Below are 15,050 nucleotides of genomic sequence, written 5' to 3'. Positions count from 1 at the left end.
AACCTCACTACTACTGTTTGGTGGCCTGTACACAACTCCCACTCTCGGTTTCTGCCTTTTGGTATTCTGCTGCTCCACCCATACAGATTCCACATCATCCAAGCTAATGTCCTTCCTTATTATTGCATTAATTTCCTCTTTAACCAGCAATGCTACCCCACCTCCATTTCCCTTCTATCTATCCTTCCTGAATGTTGAATACCCCTGGATGTTGAGTTCCCAGCCTTGGTTATGCTGGAGCCATGTCTCCGTGATGCCAATTATATCATATTCATTAATTGCTGCCTGTGCAGTTAATTCGTCCATCTTATTACGAATACTCCTCGCATTGAGGCACAGAGCCTTCAGGCTTGTCTCTTTAACACACATTCCCCTTTTAGAATTTTGCTGCAATGTGGCCCTTTTTGATTTTTGCCTTGGGTTTCTCTGCCCTCCACTTTTACTTTTCTTCTTTCTATCTTTTGCTTCTGCCCCCATTCTACTTCCCTCTGTCTCCCTGCATAGGTTCCCATCCCCCTGCCATATTAGTTTAACCCCTCCCCAACAGCACGAGCAAACACTTCCCCTAGGACATTGGTTCTGGTCCTGCCCAGCTGCAGACCGTCCGGTTTGTACTGGTCCCACCTCCCCCAGAACCGGTTCCAATATGCCAGGAATTTGAATCCCTCCCTTCTGCATCACTCCTCAAGCCACGTATTCATCTGAGCTATCCTGCGATTCCTACTCTGACTAGCATGTGGCACTGGTAGCAATCCTGAAATTACTACCTAAGTGTGAGGTAATGCATTTGGGGAGGTCTAACAAGGCAAGGGAATAAACATTAAATGGTACGACACTGAAAAGTGTACAGGAACAACGGGACCTTGGAGTGCAGGTTCACAGATCCCTAAAGTAGCAGGCCAGATAGATAAGATGGTTAAGAAGGCATATGGAATACTTGCCTTTATTAGTCGAGGCATGAAATACAAGAGCAGGGAAGTTTTGCTTGAACTGTATAAAACATTGGTTAGGCCGCAGCTGGAGTACTGTGTGCACTTTACAGGAAAGATATGATTGCACTGGAAAGGGTGCAGAGAAGGTTTACTAGAATGTTGCCTGGAATGGAGAACTTTGGCTATGAGGAAAGATTGGAGATGCTGGGTCTGTTTTCTTTGGAACAGAGGAGGCTGAGGGGAGACCTGATTGAGGTGTATGAAATTATGAGGGGCCAAGATAGAGTGGATAGGATGGACCTATTTCCCTTGGCAGAGGGGTCAACAACCAGGGGACATAGACTTAACGTAATTGCGGGGAGGTTTAGAGGAGATATGGGGGGAAATGTCTTCACCCAGAGGGTGGTGGGGGGTCTGGAACTCACTGCCTGAAAGGGTAGTAGCGGCAGACAACCTCACCACATTTTTAAAATACTTGGATGTGCACTTTAAGTGCCGTAACCTACAGGCTACGGACCAAGAGCTGGAAAGTGGGATTAGGCTGGAGAGCTCTTGATTGGCTGGCATGGACAGGATGGGCCAAAATGGCCTCCTTCTGTGCTTTAAATTTCTTTGATCCTATGACCACTCGTGTGAGGTCATTAAACTTGTTCTGGTGCTGGCATTCACCACGGTGCTATCTGCTCCCACTGTAGTTTGCTCTGTTGCCTGAAGGGCCCCCTGCCTTCCTGTGGAAAGAGAAAGTCTCTCCTATTGACCTCCTGTACCAAGGCCTCCAGTAGTGCATCGGAGAAACTCGGTGCACAATCTATCCCTTGTTGTGCCATCATTGTGCCATTCCTTTCCACTGTCTTCCTCAGCCAGTTCAATGATCTATTGCAGGCAGAGTGCACCTCCACTTTAAGAGTGCAGACTAACTTTAATTGGTGCTAACCTTGCACAAATGTGGGCCCCCTGCTGAGCATTTAGCCACTCAGCAGTGCGCTCAGTGCTGGGCTGAACACCACAACCATGGTAATGGTGGAAAGTACGAATTTTGTGTGCTGCCTGCAGCCCTCCAAACGGGCAAGAATTGCTAGCCATTGCAATCACCATTTGAGGGAAAACAAATTTCTAGGCCATGTTTTGGATACACAAAAGAGGAACCTCAATTGGTTTACAATGGTGATCTGACCCTTGAACCTGTTGTAGGATTTTGTAAATCACATATACTGTGAACTTCAAGGCTAGTTCTATTCAGCTTTAAGATTTTTTTTACTTCAATAACCTTCATAGTGAACTCCAGGTTGTTGATGATGAGGTTATGATGAGGTTCATTGTGAACTGCAAATAATTGTGATTATCATGATTAAATTTGCAGTGACTACAACAAACAGATGGTTAGTAAGTTTAATTTTTAATTGGAATAACAAGGTAATTCATTCAAACAGAAACTTACTTTTGTATTCTGATAAGCTGTAGTCAAGTGCATGTTATATTCAACTGAAAAAGATATCTGTTGGATACATGGAAAAAAGTATCAAATAAAGCATATAAAGTTTGGTATAATCTAATTGTTCATAATTTAAAAACCTTAGTATCAACTGTTTGTATTCACATATACAACCGTTGAGGTGGACAGTCAGAATTCTGGGAATGCAGTTTATACATTTCTGCTTGTGGACCAAAACTAACGCGGACCAGGGCTTCTCGTAACACCCGCTCCCAAGCTTCTACCTGATGCCACTTCTATTGTGAATAATGGCACTATAAAAAGTGGGAAGGAGTGGATGTGATATGAGGAATTCCTACTCAGTACAGCATCATCAATAATAATAGCGGCCGGAAGGAGCTCAGGAGTGCTACTTGAGGCAGAGGGAGCATCAGAATGGGCAGAGTGGGAGGGGGAAACCAGGATTTTGGACTTTTTGAATTTCGGGGCGTTAATCGCGGCGGGGCGTTAAAGTTAGCGCCTGAAAGTAGTTTGCGCCTCCGACTGCAAGTTTCGCCGAAAATGTCAGTGAGAGGAGAGTTGGCGTTAAGTCAGACATTACACAATGGACTTTGTGCGCCCGAGCCGAAACTTACTGCAGGAAAGAAGTTTCATTGTTGTTTAGTGTTCTGCAACATAACGTTATATAGTGTATGGTTTTATTTTGGTGGGGGTGTTTTTGTGACCTTGTTGCAGTAACATTTATTACTCATCGTTTGCCATTGGTGTCGTCTGCATCATACCAATGTTCCACTAACTTGACAGTTAGCGCTCCAGGAAAGAAGTGGAGCACTAAATCAAGTGCTAATAACTTCACTAGGGTGCTACAGGGGCTCTACCAGCAGAGCGATAATGAATTTCAGGTGCAATACAATCGGGAATCATCATTCATACTGGCTCCTTCCAGCTCTTAAAGGGGAGATCCATCATTGTGCAGATCCTCATTATCAACATTGCTGGCCGAAGCTTTACCAGGCATGCCTAAAAATGAGGTGCCAACCTGGGGAAGCTGCATCACAGGATTGATTACATGCATGTTAAACAGCATGCTATAGACAAGGCTAAGCGATCCCACAACCAATGGATTAGATTAAAGCTCTATAAAGCTCTAAAAAAAGTCCTGCCATATCCAGTCATGAATGATGGTGGACCATTAAACAACTAACGGGAGGAGGAGGCTCCATGAATATCCCCATCTTTAATGATGGCGGAGCCCAGCACATGAATGCACAAGACAAGGCTGAAGTGTTTACAACCATCTTCAGCCAGAAGTGCCGCGCTGTAGATCTTGATGATGGGGGGGCCGTGCTGTGCAGCGAGGACAGGCTGGTGGAGGACCTTTGTCTGGCGGATGTTTGGCGTAAGGTCCATGCTTTTGTACGTCTCAGTAAATACGTCGACTATATCCTGGAGTTCAGCCTCTGTATGTACGCAGACGCAGGCGTCGTCTGCGTACTGTAGCTCGACGACAGAGGTTGGGGTGGTCTTGGACTTGGGCTGGAGACGGCGAAGGTTGAACAGCTTCCCACTGGCTCTGTAGTTTATTTCCATTCCAGCGGGGAGCTTGTTGACTGTGAGGTGGAGCATGGCAGCAAGGAAGATTGAGAAGAGGGTTGGGGCGATGATGCAGCCCTGTTTGACACCGGTCCAGACGTGGATTGGGTCTGTAATGGATCCGTTGGTAAGGATCACGGCCTGCTTGTCATCGTGAAGCAGGCGGCGGATGTTGACGAACTTTTGGGGACATCTCACAGTTGACAGTGTCAAAGGCCTTTGTAAGGTCGAAGAAGGCCATGTATAAGGGCTGGTGATGTTCCCTACATTTTTACCGCAGCTGTCGCGCTGCAAAAATCATGTCCATTGTGCCCCGTAGGTGACGAAATCCGCACCGTGACTCCGGGAGAAGATGGTTGAGAAGGACTCTAGCGACAACTTTCCCAGTGGCTGATAGCAGGGAGATTCCTCTGTAGTTGCCGCAGTCGGACTTGTCCCCTTTTTCAAAGATAGTCACGATCACTGAATCTCTGAGATCTCTTGGCATGCTTTCCTCCCTCCAAATGAGAGAGATGAGGTCATGCATTCATGCTGACAGTGTCTCTCCGCCATACTTTAGTGCCTCAGCAGGGATTCCATCCGCTCCCGTAGCCTTGTTGTTCTTAAGCTGTCTTATGGCTTTTTCTACCTCGTGCAGTGTTGGGGTTTTACTGAGGTGGTGGCGGGTAGCATGCTGCGGGATGGAGTTGGGAACACTCGAGTCAAAGGCAGAGTCTCGATTGAGGAGATCTTCGAAGTGCTCCTTCCAGCAGACCCTAACTGCCTCGGTGTCCTTGATGAGTGTTTCCCCGTTCTTGGCCAGCAGTGGCATGGAGCCTTGGGAGTTTGGAGCATAGGTGGCCTTGACGGCGATGAAGAATCCTCGCACATCATGGCTGTCGGCCAGCTGCTGTATCTCCTATCCTTTTTCCATCCACCACCTGTACTTTAGGTCCCAGGTTTTTTGTTGAACCTCAGCCTTGAGCCATCTGTAATGCTGCTTTGCTGCTCCCGAGTTGGGTTGTTGCTTACGGCTCAGAAATGCTCTACGCTTCCGATCTATTAGCTCTTGGATCTCCTGATCATTCTCATCAAACCAGCCCTGGTGTTTCCTGGTTGAGTGACTGAGCGTCTCTTCGCAGGCACTGGTTATGGAGGCCTGGAGGGCAGACCAAGCATTGTAGGCATTCTGCATCTCAGGGTCACCAAGGCACGCCAGGTTAGCTGTGAAGCGCTGAGTGTATCGGGCTTTCTTAGCTGGGTCTTTAAGTGCCCCAGCATTGACTTTCTTGCGGCACTGCTTCTGCTGCCTCCTACGCTTTGGGGCTATGTTGATGTCAATGATGGATCGGATTAGGCGATGGTTCATCCAGCAGTCGTCAGCTCCTGTCATGGCGTGGGTGATGCGCACATACTTGCAATGCCTCGGATGATGACATAGTCGAGTAGGTGCCAGTGTTTGAAGTGAGGGTGTTGCCTTGATGCTTTGTATTCGTCCCTCTGGCGGAACAAGGTGTTGGTGATGCCAAGTTCATGTTCTAGACACTTTGTCGGGAGTAGGTTACCGCTGGAGTTGGCTTTCCCTATCCCCTCTTTGCCAATCGCGTCTCCCCAGAGGGCTGTGTCTTTGTCGACCCTGGCGTTGAAGTCACCAAGGAGGTCACGGGACAGGGATTTTTCGAGGTTGGAGTAAAAACCCTCTTTGGTCTCATCTGTTGCATCGAGTGTTGGGGCATATGCACTGATAACTGTGGCGTATTGATTCCAGGATAGGGTGAATCGAAGAGTCATGAGGCGTTCGTTAACCCCGCAGGGAGCAGTCGACCAGCTCGTTTTTGATGGCAACGCCGTGAAGGCGGCGTTCTTCCTCTGGTTTCCCTTTCCAGAAGAAGGTGTAACCTCCACCTTTTTCCTTGAGCTGGCCTTTCCCTGCCCGCCGGGTCTCGCTTAGGTTGGCGATGTCGATATTAAAGCCTCTAAGTTCCCGGGAAACTATGACGGTGCGGCGTTCCGGCCTGTCGCTGTTGAACAGTTGTCCATGAGGGTCCTGACGTTCCAGGTATTGAACTTCATGTTAACGGAGTGGAAGATGCCTGTGTGTGAGTTCTTTTAACGTGGGGTGGCTGCTGTATACCGGCTACCACACGGGCTTAGCTGAGCAAAGTCTTGGTCCAGTGGCAAGGGGGTCCAAGACGACTGGAGACCAGGCACTGCTGTATGAGCCTAGTTGCCTACAGCGAGATGTTGGCTGCAAGCCCGGCACTGAGTAGCGCCCTTGATGGTAGGTGGTCCGAGACTTGGTTGGGGGCAGGCATTGGGAGGGTCAGTGGCCCACTGGAGTTCTGAGTGGAAGGTCACATCCATGATTTAAAACCGAGTTGAGAAGGAATTTCTTCTCCCAGAGGGTTGTGAATCTGTGGAATTCCCTGCCCAAGGAAGCTGTTGAGGCTAGCTCATTGAATGTATTCAAGTCACAGATAGATAGATTTTTAACCAATAAGGGAATTAAGGGTTATGGGGAGCAGGCGGGTAAGTGGAGCTGAGTCCATGGCCAGATCAGCCATGATCTTGTTGAATGGCGGAGCAGGCTCGAGGGGCTAGATGGCCTACTCCTGTTCCTAATTCTTATGTTCTTATGTTTTTATGTTCTTATGATTCTCACCAGTCAGAAGAGGCCAGGTCATCAGTGGGAAAGTAGAGGCCCAGTCGTCTCTGAAGGAGGGGGAAAGGCCAGCCGCCGTCGTGGAGGAGGAGGAGGCCCAAACGCCGTTGTGGAGGAGAGGCACAGCTGTTGCCGCTGGAGGGGATCTAGGAGCCCGAATGCCTGGTCGCCACTGGGAAGAGGCCTGGACGCCGCTGGGGCCCGAACGCCTGGTCGGATGCTCACCTAGCTCATCTGCCGTCGCTGTGGGTCGGGGATCGGGTGGAGCAGCTGGGACGACGTAAGAGAGGAGGTCGTCGAGGGAGGGAGGGGATGACGACGCAAGAAGGGACGACGCTGCAGGAGGATCGGACGTCGCTTGTAGTCCGATCGTCATCAATGGGTGGTTTGGAGCAAAACCTGAGGTAGGCCTAAACCGGATTTTGGGATTTGCAGGATTAGAGTTTAAGGTAGGGATTTATGAGAGATACACACCCTATTAGGGTCTATTAGGGCTAGGAGGAGTTTAGACAGTGGGAACAGGGAGGTTGAGGGTGGATAGTTGTCGGATGGCAAGGGTAAAATTGATTTGGCAGGGGAGCTCCCTCGGGAGCTGCCACCCTGGTGGCCATCTTGTATTTCCAGTACAGCTACAACATTGGCATCTATCCAACAAGGTGGAAAACTGCCCATGTATGTCCTGTTCACAAAAAGCAGGACAAATCCAATCCGGCCAATTACCACCCCATCAGCCTACTCTCATTCATCAGCAAAGTGATGGAAGATGTCGTCAACAGTGCTATCAAGCAGCACTTACTCACCAATAACCTGCTCACCGATGCTCAGTTTAGGTTCCGCCAGGACCACATGGCTCCAGATCTCTTTACAGCCTTGGTCCAAACATGGACAAAAAAGCTGAATTCCAGAGGTGAGGTGAGAGTGACTGCCCTTGACATCAAGGCAGCATTTGACCGAGTGTGACATCAAGGAGCCCTAGTAAAACTGAAGTCAATGGGAATCAGGAGGAAAATTCTCTACTGGCTGGAGTCATACCTAACACAATGGAAGATGGTTGTGGTGGTTTGAGGTCAATCATCACAGCCCCAGGACATTGTGCAGAAGTTCCTCAGGGCAATGTCCTAGACGGAACCAACTTCAGCTGCTTCACCAATGATCTTCTCTCCATCATAAGGTCAGAAGTGGGGTTGTCCGCTGATGACTACACAGTGTTCAGTGCCATTCACAACTCTTCAGATAATGGAGCAGTCCATGCCCGCATACAGCAAGACCTGGACGCCAATCAGGCTTGGCCTGATAAGTGGCAAGTAACATTCGTATCACACAAGTGCTAGGCAATGACAATCTCCAACAAGCGAGAGTCTAACCACCACCCTTTGACATTCAACGGCATTACTATCGCCTAATCCCCCACTATCAACATCCTAGGGGTCACCATTAACCAGAAACTTAACTGGACCAGCCACATAAATACTGTGGCCACAAGAGCAGGTCAGAGGCTGGGTATTGTGCAGCAAGTGTCTCATCTACTGACTCCCCAAAGCTATTCCACCTTCTACAAGGCACAAGTCAGGAGTGTGATAGAATATTCTCCACTTGCTTGGATGAGTGCAGCTCCAACATTCAAGAAGCTCGACACCATCCAAGACAAAGCAGCCCGCTTGATTGGCACCCCATCCACCACCTTAAACATTCACCCCCTCCATCACTGACGAACCGTGGCTGCAGTGTTTACCATCTGCAAGATGCACTGCAGAAACTCACCACAGCTTTTTCGGCAGCATCTCCCAAACCACATAGAAGGACAAGGACAGCAGGCACATGGGAACACCACTATCTCCATGTTCCCCTCTAAGTCACACACTATTCTGACTTGGAAGTATATCACCGTTCTTTCATTGTTGTTAGGTCAAAATCCTGGAACTCCACAACAGCACTGTGAGAGTACCTTCACCACACGGATTGCAGCGGTTCAAGATGGCAGCTCACCACCATCTTCTCATGGGCAATTATAGATGGGCAATAAATGCTGACCTTGCCAGCAATGCTCACATCCCATGAACGAATAAAAAAGCCCACATCTCACTACACTATCAGTGTAATTTCTTGCTTTAATGTCTCATAAAGTTTTTTAAATTCAGGATTGGTTTTTTTTGTTGTCAACTTTTCTGAAATAGATTGTAATTTTTTGCCAATTTTCTAGGTTGGCACGTGTGAGTAATGTTTGCTTATCAAAAGCTGAATGTATATGCACCAGTTTATACTTTTAGCATAATTTGTTTGCTATTTTGTTTTTGAGAAATGGGTTGTTGAGTAATACAATTAAATAGTCCATTTCTAGTATGATGCGTGATGAAATTGATCTTATTATGATAAATAGGGTTCAATTTGCTGATTTACTCCTTGTTCCTTGATTTTGTTTAAAAAAGGGAACCATGCTTACTGAAATAGTTTGTGCATCTGGATTTTGGATCTTAACATTCGTGTAGGCGACAGTTATAAGAGGAGGAAAGATCTGTCCTTGTAGAGAGCCAGGCACAAGGTTGATACTGCAATAATATGTCAATAAGAGAACATTAAAAGCTATTTGGTTATTTTAATTATAATTCAATTATAAATTATTATAATTTTAATAATAATTACAACTATTGTTTCCTTTAAAATTACTGAATAAATTAGTTGACTGAAATCCGAATGGCAGCAACTAATACTCCAACATTTAAGGAAATACTTATGTGTATATATCACCTTGAAAATTGGTTTTCTGACCCTCAGTACATCGAAATCAAAATCCTTGTTCTCATTTATAAATTACTTCATAGCTTCTCTGCAACCTCCTCCAACCCTGCCCCTTGCACCTTGGTCTCTTGACTCCAACTTCTTGTGTATATTCCCTTCCCTAATTAAGGCATAGCCTTGAACTATCTTGTTCCTTCTCTCTGGTACTTCCTTGCTTAACCCTACTGCTTTGCAAATTCTCATCCCATCTTCAAAAGTCTCCTCAAAACTTACCTCTTTGACAACACTTTCAATCATCTCCCCTAACTCTACTATCACTGCACAGTCTATTTTTTCTCTGTGATGTGTCTTGGGATTTTAACTGCATTAAAAGTGCAATATAAATGCAAGTTATTGTTATTGTGTATCAGGAAATGGCATTACACCGATAGTTGCAATTGGTATCAGCATGCAAGCTCCATGTGCAGATCCTGCTCTGACTGAAACTGTGGAAACAGCCATTTCACAACAGTGGCCAAAACTTTGATACAAGCTTTCAATAGATGAACTGTACTTTAAGGAAGTAAATTGATGGGAGCAAAGGAATTTCCTGAAACAGTACTAGTGCCAATGACCTGGCATTATCAGTGCTACATTTAGCGGTTACAAAGGGCTAGAAATTGCATAGTGCCCCTTTTGGGGTGATAACATTTGCATGAGCACAAAAAGTATCGCAAGGCGAAAAAGATTTGCAGCCGACAGGAACCTCCGCTTTAGCGCTCCAAGAGGGAAGTGAAACGTTAAATCAAGCGCTATCACTTCCCTTAGAGCGCTAAAGGGAGTGAGGGGGTGGTAACGGCAGATCGCTGCACAATGTACCAGGCAGAGTTGCCATCTTTGGAGATCCTTTCCCTCACTTAAGGGGAAGGGCCAATGTTGGTTTCATTCAATCTTCATCATATCTCTGTGGGGCTACGGGACCTGTGCTAGAGCATAAGAGTCCCAAGCACTCTTAAGAGATAGCAGGGCTGACGAATCGCGAGGTGCAAAAAAAGACACCTAACTGGGGAAATTTAAAAAAATTTCCCTACCCAACCACTACTGCCTTTAAATAGCACTCCCCAAGCGGCCAGCCAAGGTGACATCGCCTCCTGTAGCTGCGTTGTTGACATCCGGCGATGCTGCAGCGGGGTGGCAGAGAACATTGCATATGGGGCGGTAACAGGGCACTGTGCATCAGATGACTTCACAATCTACAGGGCGCTACAGAGCGAGGCGGTAAGTGTTAGAGCCAACGCAAAACCAACAGGAAAGTTCACGGACGTTGGAGAATTCGCTGCGTCCACTAATGGCGCTAACGGGAGGCGCAAACCAGGCCAATTTATCCCCCTTAGTAAACAACTGCCTAAAGATAGTAGCTGCATCAGTGGCAGTAATATAAGCATGTAAAACTAGTCAAAAACCAGAACACCGTCTGAATCAATACCAACCAGTGCAAGCCAGGGTCCAAACCAGAAGGTTGGACTGATTGTAAGGGACCTTACTCTCACCTCAGCCATGCAAACTGAAATGGGACTGAGCATGATTGTTGGATCTTTAACGTTTCCCACTCATAGTTCATGCTGCACTGAGACAAATTGATGTTGGACATTCTGGTGGCCACAGTTCCCTTTCAGTGATTGAATTTATCACATTAAATCTATTTGCTAAGTCTGGAACACACATGGAAAAATCATGCAACGATAGAAAGCAATAAAGGCAGGTATTAGGCGGGGGGGGGGGGGCGACAAGAAATTTGGCTGCTTTGTGCCTCCTGTTAGGCCTGCGACGGTAACGGTGCACTGAGGGGTGATCAACCCGGCACGGCAAATTCACCGACATCCGTGAACTTCCCTGGAGGTTTTGCGTTGCGCGATTCCTCAGCCCTCCACTCTCTTAGAGTGCTTGGGGCTGTAATGCAAATTACGCAGGTCCCGTGGCCCACAGAGAAAGCAGCAAGAATGTTTCAACCCATCATTGGCCCTTCCCTTTAAGTGAGGGAAGGAGCTCCTAATGCCGGCAGCACTGCATTGAACATTGTTCAGCGCTCTACCGCTACCGCCCCTCTTACTCACTTTAGTAAGATTGCTGACACATTGAACTGATACAGGATGAAGGCATCATGGCTACTGCCAGGATAGCGGGCATTTACCATCAGGAAGCGCTGGGCATGGTTGCACACCAACTGTACATTCACATTACGTGTATGATAGCATTTGCGGTTATCGATCTCAGGATTGTTACACGGCACTCGCAAAACCATGTGGGTGCCTGACACAATGGGGAAGCCATCTATCCTGGTAAAGACACTCGTGCTTGTCCTGCTTCTTTCTGCTCAGAGAGGGAACATAGTCCCTTCTCCTGGTGTAGAGAGGCTCAGTGATGGACAGCGAACTGTGAGATGTTAGCTATGTCTCCTGCTGCAGACTGGAAGGATCCACTGGCAAAGAGATTGAGGGCCATGGTGGCCTTGACTGCCATGAGGAGAGCCGTGTTCATCCTGCTCCCAGGCTGCAGGTTTGGTTGCAGGAGGTGGCAGCGTTCTGTGACCTCCTCCTTGCTAAAGTGTAGCTTCCTAATACACTGCTCCTCACTTAAATGGATAGAAGCGAACATAAGAACATAAGAACTAGGAGCAGGAGTAGGCCATACGGCCCCTCGAGCCTGCTCCGCTATTTAATAAGATCATGGTTGATCTGATCATTGACTCAGCTCCACATCCCCTCTCACTCCCCCTTATCCCCTTATCGTTTAAGAAACTGTATTTCTGTCTTAAATTTATTCAATGTCCCAGCTTCCACAGCTCTCTGAGGCAGCGAATTCGACAGATTAACAACCCTCTGAGAGAATAAATTTCTCCTCATCTCTGTTTTAAATGGGCGGACCCTTATTCTAAGATGATGCCCTCTAATGGAAACATCCTCTCTGCATCCACCTTGTCAAGCCCCCTCATAATCTTATACATTTCGATAAGATCACCTTTCATTCTGCTGAATTCCAATGAGTAGAGATCCAACCTACCCAACCTTTCCTCATATGTCAACCTCCTCATCCCCAGAATCAACCTAGTAAACCTTCTCTGAACTGCCTCCAAAGCAAGTATATCCTTTCGTAAATATGGAAACCAAAACTGTACGCAGTATTCCAGGTGTGGCCTCACCAATACCTTATATAGCTGTAGCAAGACTTCCCTGCTTTTATACTCCATCCCCTATGTAATAAAGGCCTTCCTGATCACTTGCTGTACCTGCATACTATTCTTCTTTGTTTCATGCACAAGTACCCCTAGGTCCTGCTGTACTGCGGCACTTTGCAATTTTTCTCCATTTAAATAATAACTTGCTCTTTGATTTTTTTCTGCCAAAGTGCATGACCTCACACTTTTGAACATTATACTCCATTTGCCAAATTTTTGCCCACTCACTTAGCCTGTCTATGTCCTTTTGCAGATTTTGTGTGTCCTCCTCATACGTTGCTTTTCCTCCCATCTTTGTATCATCAGCAAACTTGGCTACGTTACACTCAGTCCCTTCTTCCAAGTCATTTATATAGATTGTAAATAGTTGGGGTCCCAGCACTGATCCCTGTGGCACCCCACTAGTTACTGGTTGCCAACCAGAGAATGAACCATTTATCCCAGCTCTCTGTTTTCTGTTAGTTAGCCAATCCTCTATCCATATTAATATATTACCCCCAACCCCGTGAACTTTTATCTTGTGCAGTAACCTTTTATGTGGCACCTTGTCAAATACCTTCTGGAAGTCCAAGTACACCACATCCACTGGTTCCCCTTTATCCACCCTGTTCGTTACATCCTCAAAGAGCTCCAGCAAATTTGTCAAACATGACTTCCCCTTCATAAATCCATGCTGACTCTGCCTGACCGAATTTTGCTTTTCCAAATGTCCTGCTACTGCTTCTTTAATAATGGACTCCAATATTTTCCCAACCACAGATGTTAGGCTAACTGGTCTATAGTTTCCTGCTTTTTGTCTGCCTCCTTTTTTAAATAGGGGCATTACATTTGCAGTTTTCCAATCTGCTGGGACCTCCCCAGAATCCAGGGAATTTTGGTAAATTACAACCAATGCATTCACAATTCCTGCTGCTACTTCTCTCAAGACCCTAAGATGCAAGCCATCAGGTCCAAGGGATTTATGTGACTTTAGTCCTATTATCTTACTGAGTACCACCTCCTTAGTGATTGTGATTGTGTTAAGTTCCTCCCCCCACCCGCCCATAGCCCTTGACTATCCACTGTTGGAATATTGCCAGTGTCCTCTACCGTAAAGACTGATACAAAATAGGTGTTCAGAGTTTCTGCCATTTCCACGATACCCATTACTAATTCCCTGGTCACATCGTCTAAGGGACCAACATTTACTCAAACCACCCTTTTCCTTTTTATATACCTATAGAAACTCTTGCTATCTGTTTTTATATTTTGTGCTAGTTTACTTTCATAGTCTATCTTCCCTTTCTTAATCATTTTTTTAGTCGTTCTTTGCTGGCTTTTAAAAGCTTCCCAATCTTCTGTCCTCGCACTAATTTTGGCCGCTTTGTATACCCTTGCTTTTCATTGGATACCGTCATTTATTTCTTTACTTAGCCACAGATGGCTATCTTTTCTGTTACACCCTTTCCTCCTCACTGGAATATATTTTTCTTGAGAGTTGTGAAATATCTCCTTAAATGTACACCACTGTTCATCAACCGTCCTACACGTTAATCTATTTTCCCAGTCCACTTTACCCAACTTTACCCTCATACCTTCATACTCTCCTTTATTTAAGCTTAGTATGCTGGTTAGAGATCCAACTTTCTCACCCTCCATCTGAATTTGAAATTCAATCATACTATTCTGAGGGAATCCTTTACTAGGGGATTGTTTATTAATCCTGTCTCATTACACAGGACTAGATCTAAGATATTCTGCCCCCTGATTGGTTCCGTTACACACTGCTCAAGGAACCCGTCCCTTATGCCCTCAAGGCTACCCTGACCAATTTGATTTGTCCAATCAATATGGAGGTTAAAATCACCCATGATTATTGCTGATCGCTTTTTACAAGCCCCCACTATTTCCTGGTTTATGCTCCGACCAACAGAGTTGCTACTGTTAGGGGGCCTATAGACTACGGCCACCAGTGACTTTTTCCCCTCATTGTTCCTTATCTCCACCCAAACTGTTTCAATACCCTTATCATTTGAGCCAATATCGTTTCTTACTATTACAGTGATTCCATCCTTTATTAGTAGAGCTATCCCACCTCCTTTTCCTTTCTGTCTGTCCTTCCAGATTGTCAAGTACCCCATAACATTTAATTCTCAGTCCTGGTCACTTTGGAAACACGTCTCTGTAATGGCTATCAGATCATACCCATTTGTCTCAATCTTTGCTGTCAACTCATCTATTTTGTTACAAATGCTATGTTCATTTAGACAAAGTGCCTTTAAGTTTGTTTTTTTACACTTTCTTCCTACTTGTTTCCTCTCTCCTTCAAACTCACTTTCTTTATTTTTGCTTTCAAATTCCAGCTTTACTCCCCTCCCTTCTGAATCTATTTTCAGGTTCCCACCCCCCTGCCAAGCTAGTTTAAACAGCACTAGAAAACCACCGCCCCCCCCGCGAGAATATTGGTGCCGGCTCTGTTGAGGTGCAACCCGTCCGGCTTGTACAGGTCCCACCTCCCCCAGA

General features: G+C 46.3%; 1 protein-coding gene across 4 annotated transcripts in view; it reads right to left on the bottom strand.

Moving 5' to 3' along the window:
• tmem67 (transmembrane protein 67) overlaps positions 1–15,050 on the bottom strand; it is a 432,102-nt gene that overhangs the window by 138,228 nt on the left and 278,824 nt on the right. For 3 of the 4 annotated variants that reach the window (XM_070893974.1, XM_070893984.1, XM_070893994.1), the window contains 2 exons: positions 9,039–9,144; positions 2,371–2,427 (listed from right to left, as the gene is read on the bottom strand). In XM_070893974.1, the coding sequence (XP_070750075.1) occupies positions 2,371–2,427; positions 9,039–9,144 (163 nt within the window). The remainder of the gene's footprint in view (positions 1–2,370; positions 2,428–9,038; positions 9,145–15,050) is intronic. The other variant, XM_070894002.1, reaches the window with a different exon arrangement.

This window comes from Pristiophorus japonicus, chromosome 1 (assembly GCF_044704955.1).
Source record: "Pristiophorus japonicus isolate sPriJap1 chromosome 1, sPriJap1.hap1, whole genome shotgun sequence".
In the NCBI taxonomy this organism is placed as follows: Eukaryota; Metazoa; Chordata; class Chondrichthyes; family Pristiophoridae; genus Pristiophorus; species Pristiophorus japonicus.
The sequence above is the reverse complement of the archived record's forward strand: the minus strand, read 5'-3'. Positions and strand labels throughout refer to the sequence as shown.